Source organism: Piliocolobus tephrosceles, chromosome 2, assembly GCF_002776525.5.
Source record: "Piliocolobus tephrosceles isolate RC106 chromosome 2, ASM277652v3, whole genome shotgun sequence".
In the NCBI taxonomy this organism is placed as follows: domain Eukaryota; kingdom Metazoa; phylum Chordata; class Mammalia; order Primates; family Cercopithecidae; genus Piliocolobus; species Piliocolobus tephrosceles.
In genome coordinates, this window is record NC_045435.1 from 186,435,090 (window position 1) to 186,455,387 (window position 20,298).

Below are 20,298 nucleotides of genomic sequence, written 5' to 3' on the forward strand. Positions count from 1 at the left end.
GGTTTGCTTTTGTTTTGTTTAAGAATGCAGAATGATTTGTTTATTCATTCTCTGGATGGTGAGCATTTGGGTTGTTATCAGTTTTGGGGTCTTTTGAATAAAGCTTCTGTGAACTTTCTTATCCAAGTTTCTTAATGGACTGCTGCTTTTACTTCTCTGAGATGAATACCTGTGAGTGGAATTACTGACTTAGTTTTATTAGAAAGCGTTAGACCTTTTTTTTTTTTCCTCCAAGTGGCTATATCATTCTGTATTCCTCCATCGATATATTTACAACTTAAGGATTTGGTGTTGCCAGCCTTCTTCGTTTTAGCAATTATAGGTGAGTGTATGGTGGTATCTTATTGTAGTTTAATTCTTCATTTCCCTGATGTCTCAAAATATTGAGCACTTATTCTTCACGTGCTTATTGGCCATCTGTGTGTCTTTTGTGATGTGACTGTTCAAACATTTTGTTCATTTTATAAATAGTTTGTATTTTATTATTGAATCTTAGCAGTTCTTCATCTGTCCTGGATACCAGTCCTTTGTCAGATACATGTTTTGCAAATACTTTTTCCCAGTCTGTTGCATGACAATTTGTTTTTGTAGTGGTGTATTTTAATGAGCAGAGGTTCTCATTTTTATGAGATGTAATTTATTAACTTTTCCTTTAATGATTATTAATTTCTGTGTTCTAAGAAAGCTTTGCTTACCCATAGTCATGAAGGTTCACCTGTGTTTAGGCCAATAGTCCATCTCTTTTCTTTTCTTTTATGAATGGTGTGTAGTAGAAATTGAAGTTCAATTTTCCTTTCATAGTGATATCCAGTTATTCCAGCACAATTAATTGGAAAGATTTTTACTTTCTCATTGTGTTTCTCTGGTGCCTCTGTCAATATTTTCACAGGATATGTTAAAAGTGTATGTGTTTCTTTCCTTCCAGCCCTTTAAGGTATTCCGTTGTCTCCTGGCTAATCTTATTTAAAATGCAAATGGGGCAGTTTTTGTTGTTGTTCTTGATTATTTTTGTGCCCTTTATGTATTTGTTGTATGTTTTTCTTTGGCAGATTTTAAGATCACCTTTTCTTTATTGATTTTGAAAATCAAATTATGATAGCCTGTGGTGTCATTTTTGTGTGTGAGTTTCTTACTTAGAGTTTATTAAACTTCTCAGTTCTATGTGTTTATATTTTTCCTTTAATGTGAACAATTTTCAGCCAATTTCTCTTCAGATCTATCCATCTTTCCCCCTCACTCTTTCTCTTCTCTCAGGACTCCAGTTAAAATTAGGATAGACCACTTCTATCCAATTAGTAGTGCCCCACATGTCGCTGAACTTGTCGTTATTTTTGTTTCTTCCTTTTTGTGTAGTTTCCAGTGTATGCTGGCCATTTTCTTTGTGATGTCTAATCCATAGCATTTTCTTTATTTCAGAATTGCATTTTTCAGCTTTTGAATTTCCATATCTTCATTGAAGGGTCCCTATTGATATTTTCTGTTCGCTGTTCACAGTGTTCATGGTTTAAAAATATTGAACAAATACATGTAGAATACTCATTTTTAGGTGTTCATCTGATAATTCCACCATTTTTGTCCATTTTTATTCTGTTTTGATTAGCTATCTTTTTATTAGCTAATATGGACTTTCTTGCTTTTTTATCTAGCTTTTTAAAACTTATATGCTGGATATTATGGGTATTACAATTTTGAGTTCTGAATTTTGGAAGACAGTGTTAAATTTTGTTCTAGCAGGTAATTAAATTACATGCGTAACTGCTTGCTTTTTAATAAGCATCTTATCTTTGTTAAAGCAGGTCTAAAATAGCCTTTTGTGTAGGGTTAGATTGGACCTACTTCTAAAGCATGTCATACCTGGAGTCTCTAATTAATATTGGGGAGCTAAACAAAATCTCTTCCCTCTGAGTGGCCTATACTCAGCTGTCTCACAGCCCCTCATGTGCTCCTAGAGTTGATTTGTTCCCAGCTATTCTTTGCCTAACCTTTTAAAGTATTCCCCTAAATATGTGTAGCTTTGTATTTGGCCAAAGACTCGAGGTAATCCTGTGCAGATTTCTAGAGTCCCATCTCTAAATAGTTCTCTTGTCTATAAATGCAATCCGACTCAACAGCGCCTTGAACTCTAATTTCTATCTCCTTAGCTCAGTGTGACCACTTTCTTATTTTGGCTTTCTCCTTTCTGTGCCACAGTTTAAAAGGTGCCTTGAATCAAAAAGCCAGCCGAGCGCGGTGGCTCGCGCCTGTAATTCCAGCACTTTGGGAGGCCAAGACAGGCGGATCACGAGGTCAGGAGTTCGAGACCATCCTGGCTAACATGGTGAAACCCACCGTCTCTATAAAAATACAAAAAAAAAAAAGGCCGGGCTTGGTGGTGGGCGCCTGTAGTCCCAGCTACTCGGGAGGCTGAGGCAGGAGAATGGCGTGAACCCAGGAGGCGGAGCTTGCAGTGAACTGAGATCCCGCCACTGCACTCCAGCCTGGGTGACAGAGCGAGACTCCATCTCAAAAATAAAAATAAAAAATAAAAAAAGCCAGAGTGATCTTGGGGTTTACCTTTTTTTGTCTTTTTCTCTCACAGATCACATTCCTGTGTTACCAGTTGTCCAACTTTTTTACAAACTGTATTTTAGATATGGAAGGAAGGCTAGTCCAGTACTCAGTACTAGTTACTCCTCTAAGAACAGAAGCTAAAGTCCAAAGTGCACATGTTCTAACACACTATAATAGCCAAATCAATAACATCTGCTAGTCAGTTTAGTCATTGGTCTCTGGTTTATCATAATTTTAATAAAGCATTCCCTTTGTTTACAACTCAGGAGAACGGCCATTACCACAGTTCCAAAAATTATCCATCAGTCCCAACAATTTAGCACGGAGTAGCCATGGGTTCTGTGGCAGGGGACACTTGGAAGTGCAAGCAGCTGGCATTTAGTTGGAACATGCAGTGGACAGCAAGGCTCCAACTGCAATAATAAAGATGATGAAAATCGCTCAGATTTCCTAGGAGAAACACGATCATAGAGCAAGAACTCAAAACAGGGGAAAAAAACCAAGAGCTAACCAAGGTGGTTACCTGGAAATTTGGGCTTTGAAGCCAGTTATTTACATTGAACTCCAAAAATGATGGAAAAAAGTCCGATTCAAGAAGTAACAACAAGCAAGTAGCTAAATTTGGCTACATCCTGCATCAGATTGTTAGTAAAATCAACGAGAGAAGGAGCTTAGGAGTCCAGTTTAGTCTTATTGCATCACGTCTTTCTGATAGGAAATTCTTTAGTCTGGGATTGCATCGGAGTGAAATCTTTTTGTCAAAACACCTGAGGGTCCAGCTAGGCAATTAGCAAATGTAGTCTGAGGGTCACTCTTTCCCTGTAAGCCAGCACTGCTTTGCCTGAAAGCCCTGTAGAGAACTTCTTGCATGTGACTTAAGCTATTTAGAAAATCTAGCTAGTAGATTGTTTAAGAGTTCAATATGTTAAGTAGCATTAGTGACTCCTTGTTATCAAGATAGCTCTACAAAATACAATCTGTAAATATGACACATGACTGTATGACACAAAACAGAATTAAAATGCCCCATTAGAAATAAAATGGGCAGTAGTAAAACGAATGGGGCAGAGGGAAATTTATGAGGGTAATTGATCTCTCGGTCATTAAGCAAGCTCTCTTATTGGCATTTAAAAAAAATCGATTTCAGGTAAGTGCAGCCAACAACAACCTCCACCCCCATTACAAAATGTTCATCCAGAGGGAGCCAAAATAACTGAACAAATAATGAAAATAACAGTGGAAATTACCCTATTGTACTGTTAACATAAAGTACTGAGAAATACCAAGGACACTGATTTTCATGCCAGCTATCCAAATAGATCTTAGTAAATTTTCAGCAACTGCACTATCACAGCTTCTGGAATTTATGATGGAGTTTTCTTATTTTAAGGTGCCATTATTCATGGAAGGAGTACAAGAGTACCTGATAATAATTTTGCACTGCTAAGTCTCATGGTATACCTGTGGCAGGATTAATATCCTCAGTTTAGGATAATAAAATCAAAACTCTGCGATTAGCCCTTTAATAAGAGAACTTCAGGTTCAGCTCCAGGCTGCTTACCATTTTCTGCTTTGAAGAGGTACCTTTTGAAAAAATGATTTCCTAGATGTGAGGCTGATCTGGCTGTAACATCTGTCACCCCACTGATCACCAGGGTAGATTCAGCTGATCTAGCTAGGGAGGCCGGTGTCCCCTTCCTCCCTCACTGCTCCACGTGACTCCTTCCCAAAGCTGTGCCCTCGGTAGAAGAGGACGACCATCCACAATAGAGGGGGACTGGTGTTTGGTCAAGGGTGTAAGGGTAGCTGTGCTCCCCTGCTAGAACCTCCAAACAAGCAGTCAAGGTTCATAAACGTGATTTCATTACAACTGTTATATGATCAATAATTGAGCTTCATCGTGATGGTGTTCAAAGATCCCTGCACTTTGGAGTCAGGGAGCCTCTATAGCAATCCCAGCTTTGAATGAGATTCTTCTAAGCTGTGTCTCAGCAAACATTTAACATCTACAGTGTTCTAGGTGCTTACAGAAGCCTTCCCTCACCATGTTATACAGTACACCTCCCTTGGTCCAGTCCCACCCTTCAGTTATCTCTATCACATTAGCATGGTTTGTTTCTCTTATGGCACTAATCGCTATTTAAAATTAACCAGCTGATTTATTTCTTTACACATTTACTGCCCTGAATTAGAATATTAGCCACAAAAGGGCAGAGACCCTTCCCGTCTTATTTACCATTGGATCTCCAGAAGTTTCTGGCAAATGGTAGATGTCAATAAATAATAATCAAATTGACTAATGCACAATTTAAGTCACTCCTGCTTCAGATCCAGTAAATATACTGTTCCTCCTTCAAATACTTAAACTCCATTATCACAAGCTAAGAAAGCAACTAAACAAAATTGTGCAACATAATTTAGTAATAGACTTCTAAATACCCCAGAAGTGTAAAATCTTGTATCTGGAAATGTTCATTGAGATAGTAGGCATTCTAGGGATATCATCGGTGAAAAAGACATAATCTCTACCTGAAAGACTGGAAAGGTATAGTTTATGGGGAATGAGAGGGAGTGAAAAAGCTGGCCTGTAGACAAATTACAATATAATAAATAATGCTGTAATCAAATGATAAACAAAGGGAAGAGTAAGAATTTCTACAAGGGAGAGCCAGGTTGCAATAAAAATTTTATTCTATAAAAGCTTATGTAAGATAATGATATTCGAACATGGACTTGGAAACTAAAAAGAGAAAGGACTTCCAGCCAGAAGTCACAGCATGAGAAAAAGGCATCATATTAAATCTTCCTGATGTTTTTGATGAAAAAGCAATGGTAAATGAGCAAGGAAGGAAGGTGGTTAGTAATTTGGTTGTGACACACCTTGATTATAGGGCTAATGAGTTAAGATCTGGTTTTTAAGTAATTGAGAATTACCTCACTCTATTTCTGATACTTCCAAAGAAACTGCAGAGGTGCCTATAATATAAAAAATAAGTAGATAAATGCAGAAGTCTGTGTATAACCAGATATTGCAAGTTCATCTCTAGAATATATACTGAAGAACTGTGAATATGGGAGATAACTTCCAGAACCAAGCATATTCAGCATTTGGTGGATGTCCTCTGCTTCTGCACAGTGAAAATAATGTTTTTGAGGCCTATTTCCAAGTGGAAAGGAAAGATAATTAAGTTCCTTTCATACTGCACTAGACAAGAGAATGAAACGAAAACTTACGGAAAAACATTAAGGTTTTTACTCAAATCAGCTGCATCAGCAATTAAAATTCTACCAGTGCCATGGACTTCTTCAGGTAGCAATGAGAACCTCATCCCAAGACATGGACAGAGGATGGAGTGATAATTTTCAAAAATATTTTTAAGGAGATTTAGGTGTCAAATTGTGACTTGAATTAGATGACCTTCTAAGCCTTTCCTGATGTTACGGTTCTATTTTAATTTATATATCATCAAAGACTATTCAAATACAAAACACTTTCTATGCCAGGTGCTGGAAACAAAAAGATAGGTATAATACAGTCTGGTATTTTAAAATAGTGCTTAAACTCTACAATGTTGTCTCTGATTGTTCATACATAGGCAGGTGCATAGCTAAGCTGCTGGGCTTATCCAGCTATTTGCTGGGATGATGGGTCACTGTGGTCACCACACAGAAATCAATTCTGTTTCTTTGTTGTTCATTTCAGTGCCGGCTCCAAGATACACAGTGGAACTGGCTTGTGGTTTTGGAGCCACAGTCCTGCTAGTGGTGATTCTCATTGTTGTTTACCACGTTTACTGGCTAGAGATGGTCCTTTTTTACCGGGCTCATTTTGGAACGGATGAAACCATTTTAGGTAAGTAACAGAAATTTGACATAAACCTCTTGTGCTGTCATCTTTAGAAAAAATGTTGGGGAAAAAAAAAGAAAACATTGATTTGAAAAACCTACATTAACTGGAAGATTTAAGCAGGCTAAATTTAATTTCAGCCCTTGCTATTAAAAATATTTCTAAAGATTATTATTCTATTTTCTTGGATTAATTAGTGAGTTGGTCTAAATTAACACTGTCCAAATAGAAATATAATGTGAGCCACTTATCTTCTTAAAATTTCCCAGTGACCACATTTGTAAAAGTAAAAAGAAACACACGTAAAAATAATGAATTGACTAAATATGTTTGTAATTCTATTTTTTAGCATGCAATTAATATTAAAAAGTTAATGAGATATTTTACAGTCTTTTTTTGGTACTAAAAATGTTCAGAATGTAAAATGTATTCTCCTGTATCCTCATAGCACATCTCAATTCAAACCAGCCACATTTCGGTGAGCAATAAACTCGTGGCTCATGGCTGCTGTATTGGACAGTGCTGATCCACACTCCTTGTACTCAGACAGCGATCTGTGAACCAGCAGCAACATCATGTGTAGCTGATTAGAAGAATCTTAGACCTAGCCGTTACTGACTCAGAATCTACATTTAAACCATATTCCCAAGTGATTCATGTGTACGTTGACATTTAAAAAGCACGGCTCTAGTGCAAATTTGCCTAGTGAAAAGAATAGAGCATTGAAACATACAAACAAATTCATAGGTCCACACCATAAAGATTTGAATTCAGTAGGCTTATGGAAGAAACACAGAATCGATAGTTTTTAATGAGACGTGATTTTTCTAATTAAGCAACTTTGTGAACGATCGGTCCATTAAATCTAATTATATTTTTAATTTTAGTTCTTTCCAGATATAAATAATTCAGGCAGTTTCACAAAGTTTTGCTCCATTTGTAATTTTAATGTATTAATGAGTGATATGCTTGGACGGGAAGTTGAAATTTTCTGTACAGTATTAATTGCCAGTCCCTATGATTTACCTTCTGGCTTTGTTCATTTACAGTTGAATGGGACAAACATCACTTTTTCCACTGTAAAGCAACCTGTAAGATGAGAGTTGAGGATATATCAGATAACATTCAAAATTATACCTTCAAATAGTCGTTTTGCCTGGAGACTTGTTGCAAGTAGAAAATCGCACTGGAATCTGTCTCATAATGAAAATGTCTAATATGCAGAAGTTAGATTTAAGAAAAAAATGTAATGGTATTAAGAAACTTTCCTAATTCGCATTGTATCCGTGTTCCTTTTGCTAGATGGGAAAGAGTATGATATTTATGTATCCTATGCAAGGAATGCTGAAGAAGAAGAATTTGTATTACTGACCCTCCGTGGAGTTTTGGAGAATGAATTTGGATACAAGCTATGCATCTTTGACCGAGACAGTCTGCCTGGGGGAAGTAGGTATTTCAGATGAGTACAAATGATGCTACCTTGAAAGGCAGAGAGAATCATTAGTTTTGCATTATGGGCGAGAGTCGTGGCACACCATCTTTGGATATTTGATGTCCAATGCTCTTTGATGTAGCAGACTCCTCTAGAAATTAAACTACATTGGAAGATGTATACTATTCAACTCAGTTTATGGTATTAAAATATTTTCCCTTGTAATCTTTCAGAGCTGCATGTCAGAAAAGTGTGGAGGCACGGTGAATTAGAGCTCTATTAAAGGGCCATAGCTTTAAACAGCCTGTTTATTCACATTTAGATGTTTCAGTTTAGGCTAATCTGCAGCGGTTTGTCTAGAATTGTTTCTATTTGTTTTGTTTTTCGAAAGACAGAGGTTTACTTGGTTTTACTAAAACTGAGTAGCAGAAGAGTGTGTGTAGAATTTTTCCTTATATGATTCACTGATAATAATTACAGTATTTTCCTATGGCATTTGCTCTTTTTTTTCCCCATCACTTTTCTTTTCAAGCAAAATAGTGCTACTCAAATTCCCCTTTTCCTTGGGTCTATTTCTTCTTCCTGTCAGCTTATACATTTGAGGGTTACTTTAAAATTTTATAAGAGCCAGCGTAACTAGAAGGTTTAAAAAAAGAAAAAACGAAATGCTTAAATTCTTGAATGTGTTAAAATAAAAGTACAACTCCTTTTTAGATCCACACAGTAACACACAAAGTAATTTTTCATTGGTGTCTTTTTAATAGATAAATGTTACATTCCCAACCCCACTGTTAAACTTTGTCCTGTTGAAATGCTTGTAATATATCTAATTGTAAGCATGACAAACCTATTTTATTCCTCTAAAATCCTGTTCACATTCATCATTTACCAGTTTTTTAAAAATATTTTATGGATAATTGAGATAGACTTGAAATTTTATTCTCATTTTGATTTAGTTGGATCAGTTATTTTATCTTCCCAATCATCATCCAAAAGTCCATCATACGACATTTCTTTCAGTATAATTTCTCTAGGAAGTTATGACTTAATTATACAGTTAAAGGATAAATTCCATTCGTTCTAATGCTTAATTTCCCCAAGCATTCATTCACCCATTTGTTTGTTCATACAGCCATTCAATAAATTCTTATCTACCATGGAACTGGGTAAGACCGTCCAATAGGGGTTGATAATTCTTTAAAGAATTCACATTCTAAATAATTACTCTAAATCTTGCTTTTGTTAATTAGCTTTTGCATCCTTTTTTATTCTCCCTGCTGCTCTTACCCAATCTTCTTCGACTCTGGGTCTCTTCTCATGCTTACATATGCTCAGCCTCCAGTGCCACTGCTTGGAACACAATCATTCCTGGATTCTCCTCCAGGCAGTGCATGCTAGATTTTAATTATGAGGCTTTCCCTACTGTTTCTGAGCCTGAGAAGATTAAGGGGCAAAATGACTTCATGAGGGAATATAGCAAGACATGATATAAGTTTCCACAATACTAGTAAGTTACCTAGAGTTGGTAACTATCTGAAACGCAGGTAAAGGACTATGCAATCCTGGATAAGCAACTGTGAGGAGATGGATTGGTTCCAAGAATTTAGTGACAGGAACTAATCAGGGCCCTTGACAGCAGAATAAAATTACATTGCATTTCCATTTTTCCTGCTTTTTCTTATTTTTTCCTTGAAGAAAGCATTTGCCTGTTAGTGCAAGTAGACACATCATCTAGCAGCTGCCGAAACACAAGGCTTTATAGTAATGATAGGAGTTTGAGGAGAAAGATCCAGTGATGAATTTAGGCTCCAGAGCAGAAAGAGGTAGAAAGCCAACCTGAAGGTGTGTTACCAGCCAAAATGTCGTTCAGTTGGCTAGATTTTTTTAAGCTTCTATTCCAAAGACAGTGATATTAGAGTCAGAGAGGTATCCAGCAACAGAGAGGGACTTTCAGAAGATGAAGGTCCTTCCCTTTGTTGTCTTGTCCTAGCAAAAAATAAAATTCTGTGATTTTGATTATATAACATACATCTTTTTGAATGTCCATTTGGTTCTAGAGAGTTTATGCATGGGTTTCTTTGGGGAAGAAAGGGCTCATGAGCTGATGTGGCTAGACCATAAGATGCCACACACATCGAAGAAACTGATTTCAGTATAATGTGTCTCCTTCTTGTGTCTCAAGTATTGCTTTTGAAGATCAAGGTCACAACAATACACTATCTTTTGGCTTCATGCCTGTTTGGAATTCCTTTTAGAAATATGTGTATATGGTTTCTGGTTTCCCTGAAGACAGTGGTATTTAATGGACAGAGTTTGCAGGTATAAGGATTCAGTTGTTCAAATTTTTGCTGGTAAGAAGTTTCACCTCAGTTCTCAGGCTGGTACCCTAAGTTCCCGACATTTGTTCCTCACACCCCAAGGCTTTTGGGGAGTTTTTAGCCAACACTAATCCCCATGGTTGTTTTCTTTCCCAGTTGTCACAGATGAGACCTTGAGCTTCATTCAGAAAAGCAGACGCCTCCTGGTTGTTCTAAGCCCCAACTACGTGCTCCAGGGAACCCAAGCCCTGCTGGAGCTCAAGGCTGGCCTAGAAAATATGGCCTCTCAGGGCAACATCAACGTCATTTTAGTGCAGTACAAAGCTGTGAAGGAAACGAAGGTGAAAGAGCTGAAGAGGGCTAAGACGGTGCTCACGGTCATTAAATGGAAAGGGGAAAAATCCAAGTATCCACAGGGCAGGTTCTGGAAGCAGCTGCAGGTGGCCATGCCAGTGAAGAGAAGTCCCAGGCGGTCTAGCAGTGATGAGCAGGGCCTCTCGTATTCATCTTTGAAAAATGTATGAAAGGAATAATGAAAAGGGTAAAAACAACAAGGGGTACTCCAGGAAGAAAGAGTCCCCCCATTCTTCATTTGCAGTTTATGGTTTCCTAGGCAAAAATGATGGTCTAAGCCTCCCACTAGGGATAAATTTAGGGTGACTGTGTGGCTGACTATTCTGCTTCCTCAGGCAATACTGAAGTTTAGAATGATATTATCAACGTTCTGTCACCAGTCTGTGATGCCACTATGTTCTTTGCAGGCAAAGACTTGTTCAATGCGACTTTCCCCTTCTACATTGTCTATCCCTGATTTTATGTCTCTATTCTTTTTAAAATCTTAACATATGGAGCAGCCTTTCCTATGAATTTAAATATGCCTTTAAAATAAGTCGCTGTTGACAGGGTCATGCGTTTCCGAGTATAGTTTCCTTTTTATCTTATTTTTACTCGTCCGTCGAAAAGATAATCAAGGCCTACATTTGAGCTGAGGATAATGAACTTTTTTCCTCATTCGGCTGTGTAATACATAACCACAGCAAGACTGACATCCACTTAGGATGATACAAAGCAGTGTAACTGAAAATGTTTCTTTTAATTGATTTAAAGGACTTGTCTTCTATACCACCCTTGCCCTCATCTCAGGTAATTTATGTAATATATGTAAACTTGAAAAATATTTCTTAATTCTTGTTTTTGCTCCAGTCAATTCCTGATTATCTGCAGGTCAACCCACATTTTTCATTCCTTCTCCCCATCTGCTTATATCGCATTGGTCATTTAGAGTTTGCAGGTGGCTTCACACTTGGTTCAGTCTGAAAGAAAACCCCTTAATGGTGCTATACAGAGGGAGGTAACAGAAAAACTCTTTTAGGGCATTTTTCTGACTCATGAAAAGAACACAGAAAAGGATGTTTGGCAATTTGTCTTTTAAGTCTTAATCTTGCTAATGTGAATACTGGGAAAGCAATTTTTTCTCATTTGTTTTTGTGGCGCCATTGTGAAGTGTGGAGGTCAGACATCGTGACCTTGAGAGTCACTTTTGGCGTTAATATTCTAAGAGAATTAACTGTATTTCCTGTCATCTACTCACTAGTGCAGGAAATATGCTTGCTCCAAATAAGTCAGTATGAAAAGTCACTGTCAATGAAAGTTGTTTTGTTTGTTTTCAGTAATATTTTGCTGTTTTTAAGACTTGGAAAATGAAGTGCAGAGTTTACAGAGTGGTAAATATCTGTGTTACATGTAGATTATACATATATATACACACATGTGTATATGAGATATATATCTTATATCTCCACAAACACAAATTATATATATATGCATATCCACACACATACATTACATGTATCTGTGTATATAAATCCACATGCACATGAAATATATATATACGTATATATAATGTGTGTGTGTGTATGTGTGTATGTGTATGTATATGACTTTAAATAGCTATGGGTACAATATTAAAAGCCACTGGAACTCTTGTCCAGTTTTTAAATTATGTTTTCACTATAATGTTTTCGTGTCAGTGTTTTCTGTACATATTATTTGTTAATTCACAGCTCACAGAGTGGTAGTTGTCATAGTTCTTGCCTTCCCTAAGTTTATATGAATAACTTAACTATTGCTACGGTTCTTCTGGGTTGCAGTGGAATCTGCTGTGCACAGAGCCTCCATGGTCACTGCTAAGCAGTAGCCAGCCATCGGGCATTAATTGATTTCCTACTCTATTCCCAGCAGACACATTTAGAAACTAAGCTATGTTCATCTCGGTGCTCAACTATTTGAACTGTTGAGTGATAAAGGAAACAAATATAACTGTAAATGAGTCTTGGTATCCTGTGAAACACAGTAATTCATAATTTAAGAAAGCCCTTATCCCACTAGCATGAATGTTGATGAACGAATGTAAAATTATCTCCTATATTTAAGTGCCCTTCATCACTATTGAAGTTCATAATAAATCATTTCCCTATATAAGTGTTATTGATTATTTTAAATTGAAAAAAGTTTCACTTGGATGAAAAAAGTAGAAAAGTAGGTCATTCTTGGATCTACTTTTTTTAGCCTTATTAATATTTTTCCTTATTAGAAACCATAATTACTCCCTCTATTAACCCTTCATTTACTAGACCAGAAAAGAGCTTATTCCAGATAAGCTTTGAATATCAATTCTTACATAAGCTTTAGGCAAACAGGGAATAGTCTAGTCACCAAAGGACGATTCTCTTGCCAATGCTGCATTCCTTTTGCACTTTTGGATTCCATATTTATCCCAAATGCTGTTGGGCACCCCTAGAAATGCCTTGATGTTTTTTCTATTTATATTCCTGCCTTTGGTACTTAATTTTACAAATGCTGTAATATAAAGCATATCAATTTTAAGTGATAGGTATCATTGCAAGAGAATTTGTTTCAAGATTTTTTTTTAATGTTCCAGAAGATGGCCAATAGAGAACATTTGAGGGAAATGGGGAAACATACTTGTAATTTAGAGAACAAGAACAAACCATGTCTCACATTTAAAAAAAAAACTTAATAGTTTTCAATAGATGCTATAAGGACCTTCCATGCCCAGGTTAACAAAGAACTGTGATATGTAGAGTATCTAATTACAAAATCATACAACATTTATTTAATTCTCTTCTGTATTGTAACTTAGATGATTCCCAAGGATTCTAATAAAAAATCACTCCATTGTATTGGGAAACAAAAACATCATCGTTAATTACTTATTTTCTTTCCATAGGTTTTAATATTTTGAGAGTGTCTTTTTTATTTCATTCATGAACTTTTGTATTTTTCATTTTTCATTTGATTTGTAAATTTACTTATGTTAAAAATAAACCATTTATTTTCAGCTTTGAATTTTATTTTGTGCATGTGTTTTATGTCTTTATTTTCACATTTGGTCATAAATGAAAACAGAAAGAATTGGTTATTATACTCACAAAGAAATATGAGTCACATTAGTTAAGTTTCATTCTGAGATAAATCTGAGCAAAATGGGAACTTCATATCAAGAACATTTTCTTTTACATGTAAGTAAAAGTTACTTAAGTAAAATGAATTGCTCCAGAATACTAGGACATATTTTGTGGGTATATATGTGTTTATGTGTGTATGTGTATGTGTATGTGTATGTGCAGAGAGACAGAAAGACCGTCAGAAAGACGGAGAGATACGGAGAGACAGAGAAAAAGGAGAGAAAGATTATTTTAAAACAAAGGAAAACAAACTTATTCCTTTTTACTCAACTTGGAACTTAGGTAGCTTACAGGAATCTTTTTCGTCTAATAGGCTTTAATGCAATCCCATGGTAGTTGCTTTGGAAATAGATAAAATAACAATAATGTCATGACTTCAATTAATTGATGATCATTTGAATCAAAGATGCATTTCTGTCACAAATTTTGAATAAATCAGTGATGAATATTTGGAAACATTTTATTTTCAGTTAATAATACAAGTCCATAGTGATAGGAATGCCTTTTTGCTTTAAAAAAAATCCCTGGCCGGGTGCATTGGCTCATGCTGTAATCCCAGCACTTTGGGAGGCAGAGGCGGACGGATCAAGAGGTCAGGAGATCGAGACCATCCTGGTCAACATGGTGAAACCCTGTCTCTACTAAAATACAAAAAATTAACCAGGCATGATGGTACGCACCTGTAGTCCCAGCTACTCAGGAGGCTAAGGCAGGGGAATTGCTTGAACCTGGGAGGCAGAGAGTGCAGTGAGCTGAGAGTGCACCACTGTACTGCAGCCTGGTGACAAAGCGAGACTTCAGGGAAAAAAAATCCTATTTGTTCATTTTACTGAGCCCCATAACATGCTCAGAATTGGTTAGCTTAGTAAAAATTTTTCTACTGAAGAATTAATTTTCCTCTTACAAACCAGTCCCGAAAGTGTAGGCTTAGGATCAACAGATCGAAGTTCCAAGGAAACAGATTTCTTCTCAGTTAGAAAATAGCTATAAAGCAGAATTCGACACTGATGGAATTCACTATCTTTGGAAATATAGGTCTGCCATTACCAGAGGTATACAAGCAGTTATTTGATAGATTTTCACTGAGATTTTGTATATGAGTTTTTTGCATTAGATAAGTGGTTTTGAGTCTGAAATTGTTTCCAACCCTGAACATGTTAAGTGACCTACTAGAACATACTGGTGACTCTTTAGAAGATTCAACTTCAGCATTTTGCATATGATCTACCTGGCTGTGATTAACCTTCCTTAAACTCTCAAGATTTTTTTTTTCCATTATATACTGATGTCACTAGCTCTTTAATGCAAGTAAATGCACAGTATGGTATGAGAGACACATTTAGCAACTAGTCTATGTTATTTCTTTGTTTCTACCCAAGGGATATAAAGTAACCTTAGTAGAGTTAGGAGATGGAGTGTTTTAGTAGTAATTTTAATCTACATCTATTTAAAACTGAATAGACAGAATTTTACACCCTATTACTCTTATAAATCCACATATTAAGATGATATTTTAAAGTTAGCATTAATAATTGATACAGACTCAATAAGCATTAGTCCATATTATTTAACTATTGTGTTCACTAGGCATTGAGCAACAATAATTTCATCAAAGTGATTTATGCAATGTGTACTGTGTGCTAGAAATTTACATGTAGGCATCTAATTTATCAGCCCTATAGATTTATCATATGCATTTTATAGATGGATGAACTAGGACTCAAAAGATATTAAGATAAAAATAGAGCTAAATGGAGAAAGCAATATTTGAAACCACATCCATCTTCCAAGTTAAATATTTCCTTTTTTCTATACTTCAAGTTTTAGGAGAGAAAATGAAAGAGACAGAGGTTTGCTGTTCTTTTATCTACTAATAACTTATTCAGAGGAGAAAAAAAATTACAGTCCTAGTTTTCTTCTAAGTGAACTCCATGCAAATTATGACTTTTACAGGCAAGAGCATTCTTGAGTATTGAAGAGTTCTCAGTCATACAATGTGACTTCAAAGCCAATTTGGTACCACAAAAGAAAACTAATCTCATTCTTATATGGCCATACCTCATTTTTTGAGCCAAACAGAATAAACAGGCTAAATTACTACTCCTTCTCCAAGTAAACTTTAGCATTAAAAAATAATAGCTCCTATCTTCAGATATGAAGTTTTGACAATATGGAAGGTATTTTAAAAATATGCCATAAAGTATGCAACTTCCTTTACAGTATCAAGTGAAGATCCTTCAGGATAGCCCAAGACCTTTCTAAGAAGCATCTTCTACATTTGTTCCTCATTGTCTAAAATTCCACCACTCTTATCTGCATTTAGCATTGTCCTCTTTCAAATCTAAACTTTCTTACTTTCTGGATGGAGTACCAATTGAAAAAAAAAGAGCAACAGACTCCAAAGACATGTTTTAAGAAGATCTGGAACAGTGTTGTATTTTAAACAACAAGATTCCTATTGGCAAAAACATACATTTTCCTAAGGTGACTATTTTGAAGTGAAACATCACATCACATGCACACACACATTTGCATGAATTCTCTTTGTTGACAAGCTAGCCATGTTGCCTTAAGGTTATTTCACATTTCTCAGGAGCCGGGAGAAGCAGTAGATGTCCCACTTTCATATTCTTTGATTTATGAGAGGCAGCCTCATAAGATTCTCAGTAGGACTAGAGGGGACTGAGGAGTTACTAAAACACATGCACATGTGCACACACTCATACACACAGAAGGATTTTAATGATAAGTGAGAATTTATGTTTTTCTCTTAAGAATGAATGAAACAAAATGTCTCTAAAACCATTTTTGCATTCTTGGTTAAACCAATCAAAAGTTCTCAAAACTTGAGCACATGTCTCTCCAATTTCCCTTCAAATTCATGTTAAATCCACTGATTGAAAAACAAACAAACAAACAAACAACAACAACAAAAAAAACAATAATCTGTAAGAAGCACAGCTCCCTTATTCCCTGTCAAGTTCACAAGGACCAATGCAAACTCTCAGTCTGTCTTCAAAGGCTGAAAGTCTCTCCATTACTGTTTCATCCCTGGACCAAAAGCAGAGGTGTTCACCCTCACAGTGTGACTCTGACACATGTTTTCAAAGTTATAAATGGCTAGGATTTACAATTTAATTTTGAATTTTTTTCCTTCAGGATATGGCATGTTCTAAGCTCCTGAATCTCATAGTGAGTTAAGCATTACATTTATTTGAAGAACTTTCCCTTGGAATCTGTCCAAATCCACCTTGATAACATTAGAATTGAATGGTTTGCCAGAAGTCTTAGCTGCTTGACAAATTCTTACCCATTGTCATTGTTTTTGCCCCCTTTAATTCCAATTCTTCACACACAGAGAGAAAGAGAAAGAATTTAATTGATAACAAGGTAAATACTATGAACCACTACGAACTGTCTGATGTTGTGTCCAAAAATGTTAAGTATCAAAGGGTATAACTGAGAATCTTAGGAGGTGATAATTCCTGTTGCTCTTTGCTGATCAGACTATGTCAGGAGCATTATGTTCACTCCTGTTCATAATACTACTCTTAGGAGACACATCTATAAACTGAACATTATCCAGAGGAAAATGGTAAGCATGCAGAGGAAACGTAAGACCATGCCATTTATGGAATAAGAGAAATATCCTGAAAATATTTAATCTAGACATAAGAAGAAAATACTACAATGGTATAAAAATAGTTGTCAAATATTTTAAACATTTAAAGATTCAAGATCTGACCACCAGATAAAATTTGCAAGGAAGAAGATATCAAAACAAGAAATAATTTGTAAACAGAGCTGAAATGACTTGCTTTTGAGGATGGTTAATATTTTGACGGTAGTTACTTAATTGCCCACCGTGTGTGTGTGTGTGTGTGTGTGCACGCGCGTGTGTGTGTGTTTTAAGAAAGACATTCAAGAAGGAGACGACTGCAATGAGGGTTTTGGAGTAGGAGAGAGAGACTGAGCTCAACTACCATACCATCCTTGAAGGTAGTAAATTCTTAGCAACTATTGGTAAGAGTGGTGTAGATTTTTTTGACTGGGTAAATTATTCAGCACTGAGATTCTGTCATCTCAGGTGTTTGTTCAACTGCCTGTCCTCTGGAAGATGGACAATAACGAACTGAAATATATATAAGTTTTCACTATACATTATCCTATATTTCCATTTTTCTATAGATACAGTGGAAGCAGTTTTTGATTTCATTCAGAGAAGCAGAAGGATGATTGTTGTCCTGAGTCCTGACTATGTGACAGAAAAGAGCATCAGCATGCTGGAGTTTAAACTGGGTGTCATGTGCCAGAACTCCATTGCCACCAAGCTCATTGTGGTTGAGTACCGTCCCCTTGAGCACCCGCACCCAGGCATTCTTCAGCTCAAGGAGTCTGTGTCTTTTGTGAGCTGGAAGGGAGAAAAGTCCAAACATTCTGGCTCTAAATTCTGGAAAGCTTTGCGGTTGGCTCTTCCACTGAGAAGTCTGAGTGCCAGTTCCGGCTGGAATGAGAGCTGCTCTTCCCAGTCTGACATCAGTCTGGACCATGTTCAAAGGAGGAGAAGTCGTTTGAAAGAGCCCCCAGAACTTCAGAGCTCAGAGAGGGTTGCAGGTAGCCCTCCGGCCCCAGGCACAATGTCCAAGCACCGAGGGAAGTCCTCTGCCACCTGCCGCTGTTGTGTCACCTACTGTGAAGGAGAGAATCACCTTAGGAACAAGAGCCGGGCAGAGATTCATAACCAGCCCCAGTGGGAGACGCACCTCTGTAAGCCTGTTTCCCAAGAGTCAGAAACTCAATGGATACAAAATGGCACCAGATTGGAAGCCCCTGCTCCCCAGATCTCAGCCCTTGCTCTTCACCATTTCACGGACTTATCCAATAACAATGACTTTTATATCCTATAATTACTGTGTGTGGTGGGTGGTGGCTACCATCTCTACCAGCCCTCTGTATGTCATGAACCTGTGGGAAAACCTGACATTTTTATCATCTAATGGACTATCAGATTTCTGTCCCCTTTATTGATTTTTAAAAACTGTTTATTTCTAGGAGACAAAAGACCTGAAGGACCTGAATCCAGAATTATTGCCTCTAATGGCCTCAGAAGAGCACACTCTTCTTGGGCCCTAGAAGGTCAGTATGTGAAAGTTGCCTAAAGTCTGATCCTCTATCTTGTCCAGTGGTTTAAAACTGAGCTAAGAATTTAAATATGTTTCTTTTCAGTGTGTTGATCAACCTCACGTTATAAGTCAGTCAGGTGTACTTGGGCTATGATACTTTCAGGGCGTATGCATTCCCAGGGAGCAGCATGGAGAGGAGCTGGTTCTGGTGGAAGCTGTAGGACGAAGCTCAACAGAAAACCTACAGCACATTTTTCCTCAAAGAACCAAGCATACCCACCCAGGGATATGTGGTGTTCTCTGTCTCACTGTAAACTAGTGTTCTCTAAACTTCTTAACGTTGTTAGCATCAATAAAATTCTATTTTTACGTCATTTTATTTGTACTAACAAATTTTTGCATCTCTCTCACCCTTCTACTTTCTATGATTGTTGTATTCTTATCTGGAGAGTTTTCCATTTCAGGAAATTGAGATTTGGTTTAGGTACCAGAAAAACTAAGGTGCCTTTTTTGTTTCTCTCTGACATGTAATGGGAGAGATGTGGAAAACAACCCAAAGAGAGGGAGAACGTGACTTAAATGAAATGGAAGTTTACAAGAATCTCGTATTTTTAGAACTGACAGATGAAAAAATCAGTATTGTTAGGAATGTAGCGTAGAGATGGGTGCCTTCTTCCCATTCAGGCTTCTGAGAAGGGATAGTAAATTCAAGTGCCTACAAGGATCAGAAGGTAAGAAAAAAGAGTAAATGTGGCCAGATACCAGCATATTTTACATCCTTTCCATCTAGAACTGATGTGAATAGGGACATAGGCACAGATAGTTATTTCTTCTCTGTCAACATTTTCATAAACTCATAAAAGGCACATGGCATTTGATTTTCAAGTCAGGTAGATCATTGGGCTTCTAAGGCACTGAAGAACACATATTGCTTCAAACGGGTCAGCTTCAGGCCGGGCGTGGTGGCTCACACCTATAATCCCAGCACTTTGGGAGGTTGAGTTGGGGGGATCACCTGAGGTCAGTTGTTCAAGAGCAGCCTGGCCAACACAGTGAAACCCACTCTCTATAAAAATACAAAACTTAGCTGGGCACAATGGCAGGTGCCTGCAATCCCAGCTACTCAGGAGGCTGAGGCAGGAGAACTGCCTGAACCCGGGAGGCGGAGGTTGCAGTGAGCCAAGATTGTGCCACTGCACTCCAGCCTGGGCGACAGAGCAAGGCTCCATCTAAAAAAAAAAAAAAAAACAAGGCAGCTTCTACTCAGTTCCATTTGATTGTTGCCACTAATCGAGCCCCAATGTTGCCATATTGTCCATTTTTTTCTAGAGAATCTCAAAAATCCAGATTTTTATGTATAATGTCAATTATGGGATGGCTTAAAGTTAAGAAGGAAACAAACAAAGAGCCAAACAAAATATATCTGTGGGCCATAGTCAGCCTGAGGGCAGCTAGTTTGTAACTTCATAACTAAAGTATTCAGCTGAAGAACATATCTCCAAATGGAATTCAAGTGTCCCTGGTAACACCGGAACTGGAA

The 20,298-nt window shown here is 37.0% G+C and overlaps 1 protein-coding gene across 3 annotated transcripts in view; it reads left to right on the plus strand.

Annotated features, from left to right (window-relative positions):
- The window catches only part of IL1RAP (interleukin 1 receptor accessory protein), a 143,243-nt gene extending 123,490 nt beyond the window's left edge, over positions 1–19,753 (plus strand). For 2 of the 3 annotated variants that reach the window (XM_023214743.2, XM_023214744.1), the window contains 3 exons: positions 6,254–6,403; positions 7,700–7,843; positions 10,304–13,521. In XM_023214743.2, the coding sequence (XP_023070511.1) occupies positions 6,254–6,403; positions 7,700–7,843; positions 10,304–10,671 (662 nt within the window). In that variant the 3' untranslated portion in view covers positions 10,672–13,521. Of the gene's footprint in view, positions 1–6,253; positions 6,404–7,699; positions 7,844–10,303; positions 13,522–17,823 lie in introns of those variants that run through there. The other variant, XM_023214745.2, reaches the window with a different exon arrangement.
- The last annotated feature ends 545 nt before the right edge of the window (positions 19,754–20,298 follow it).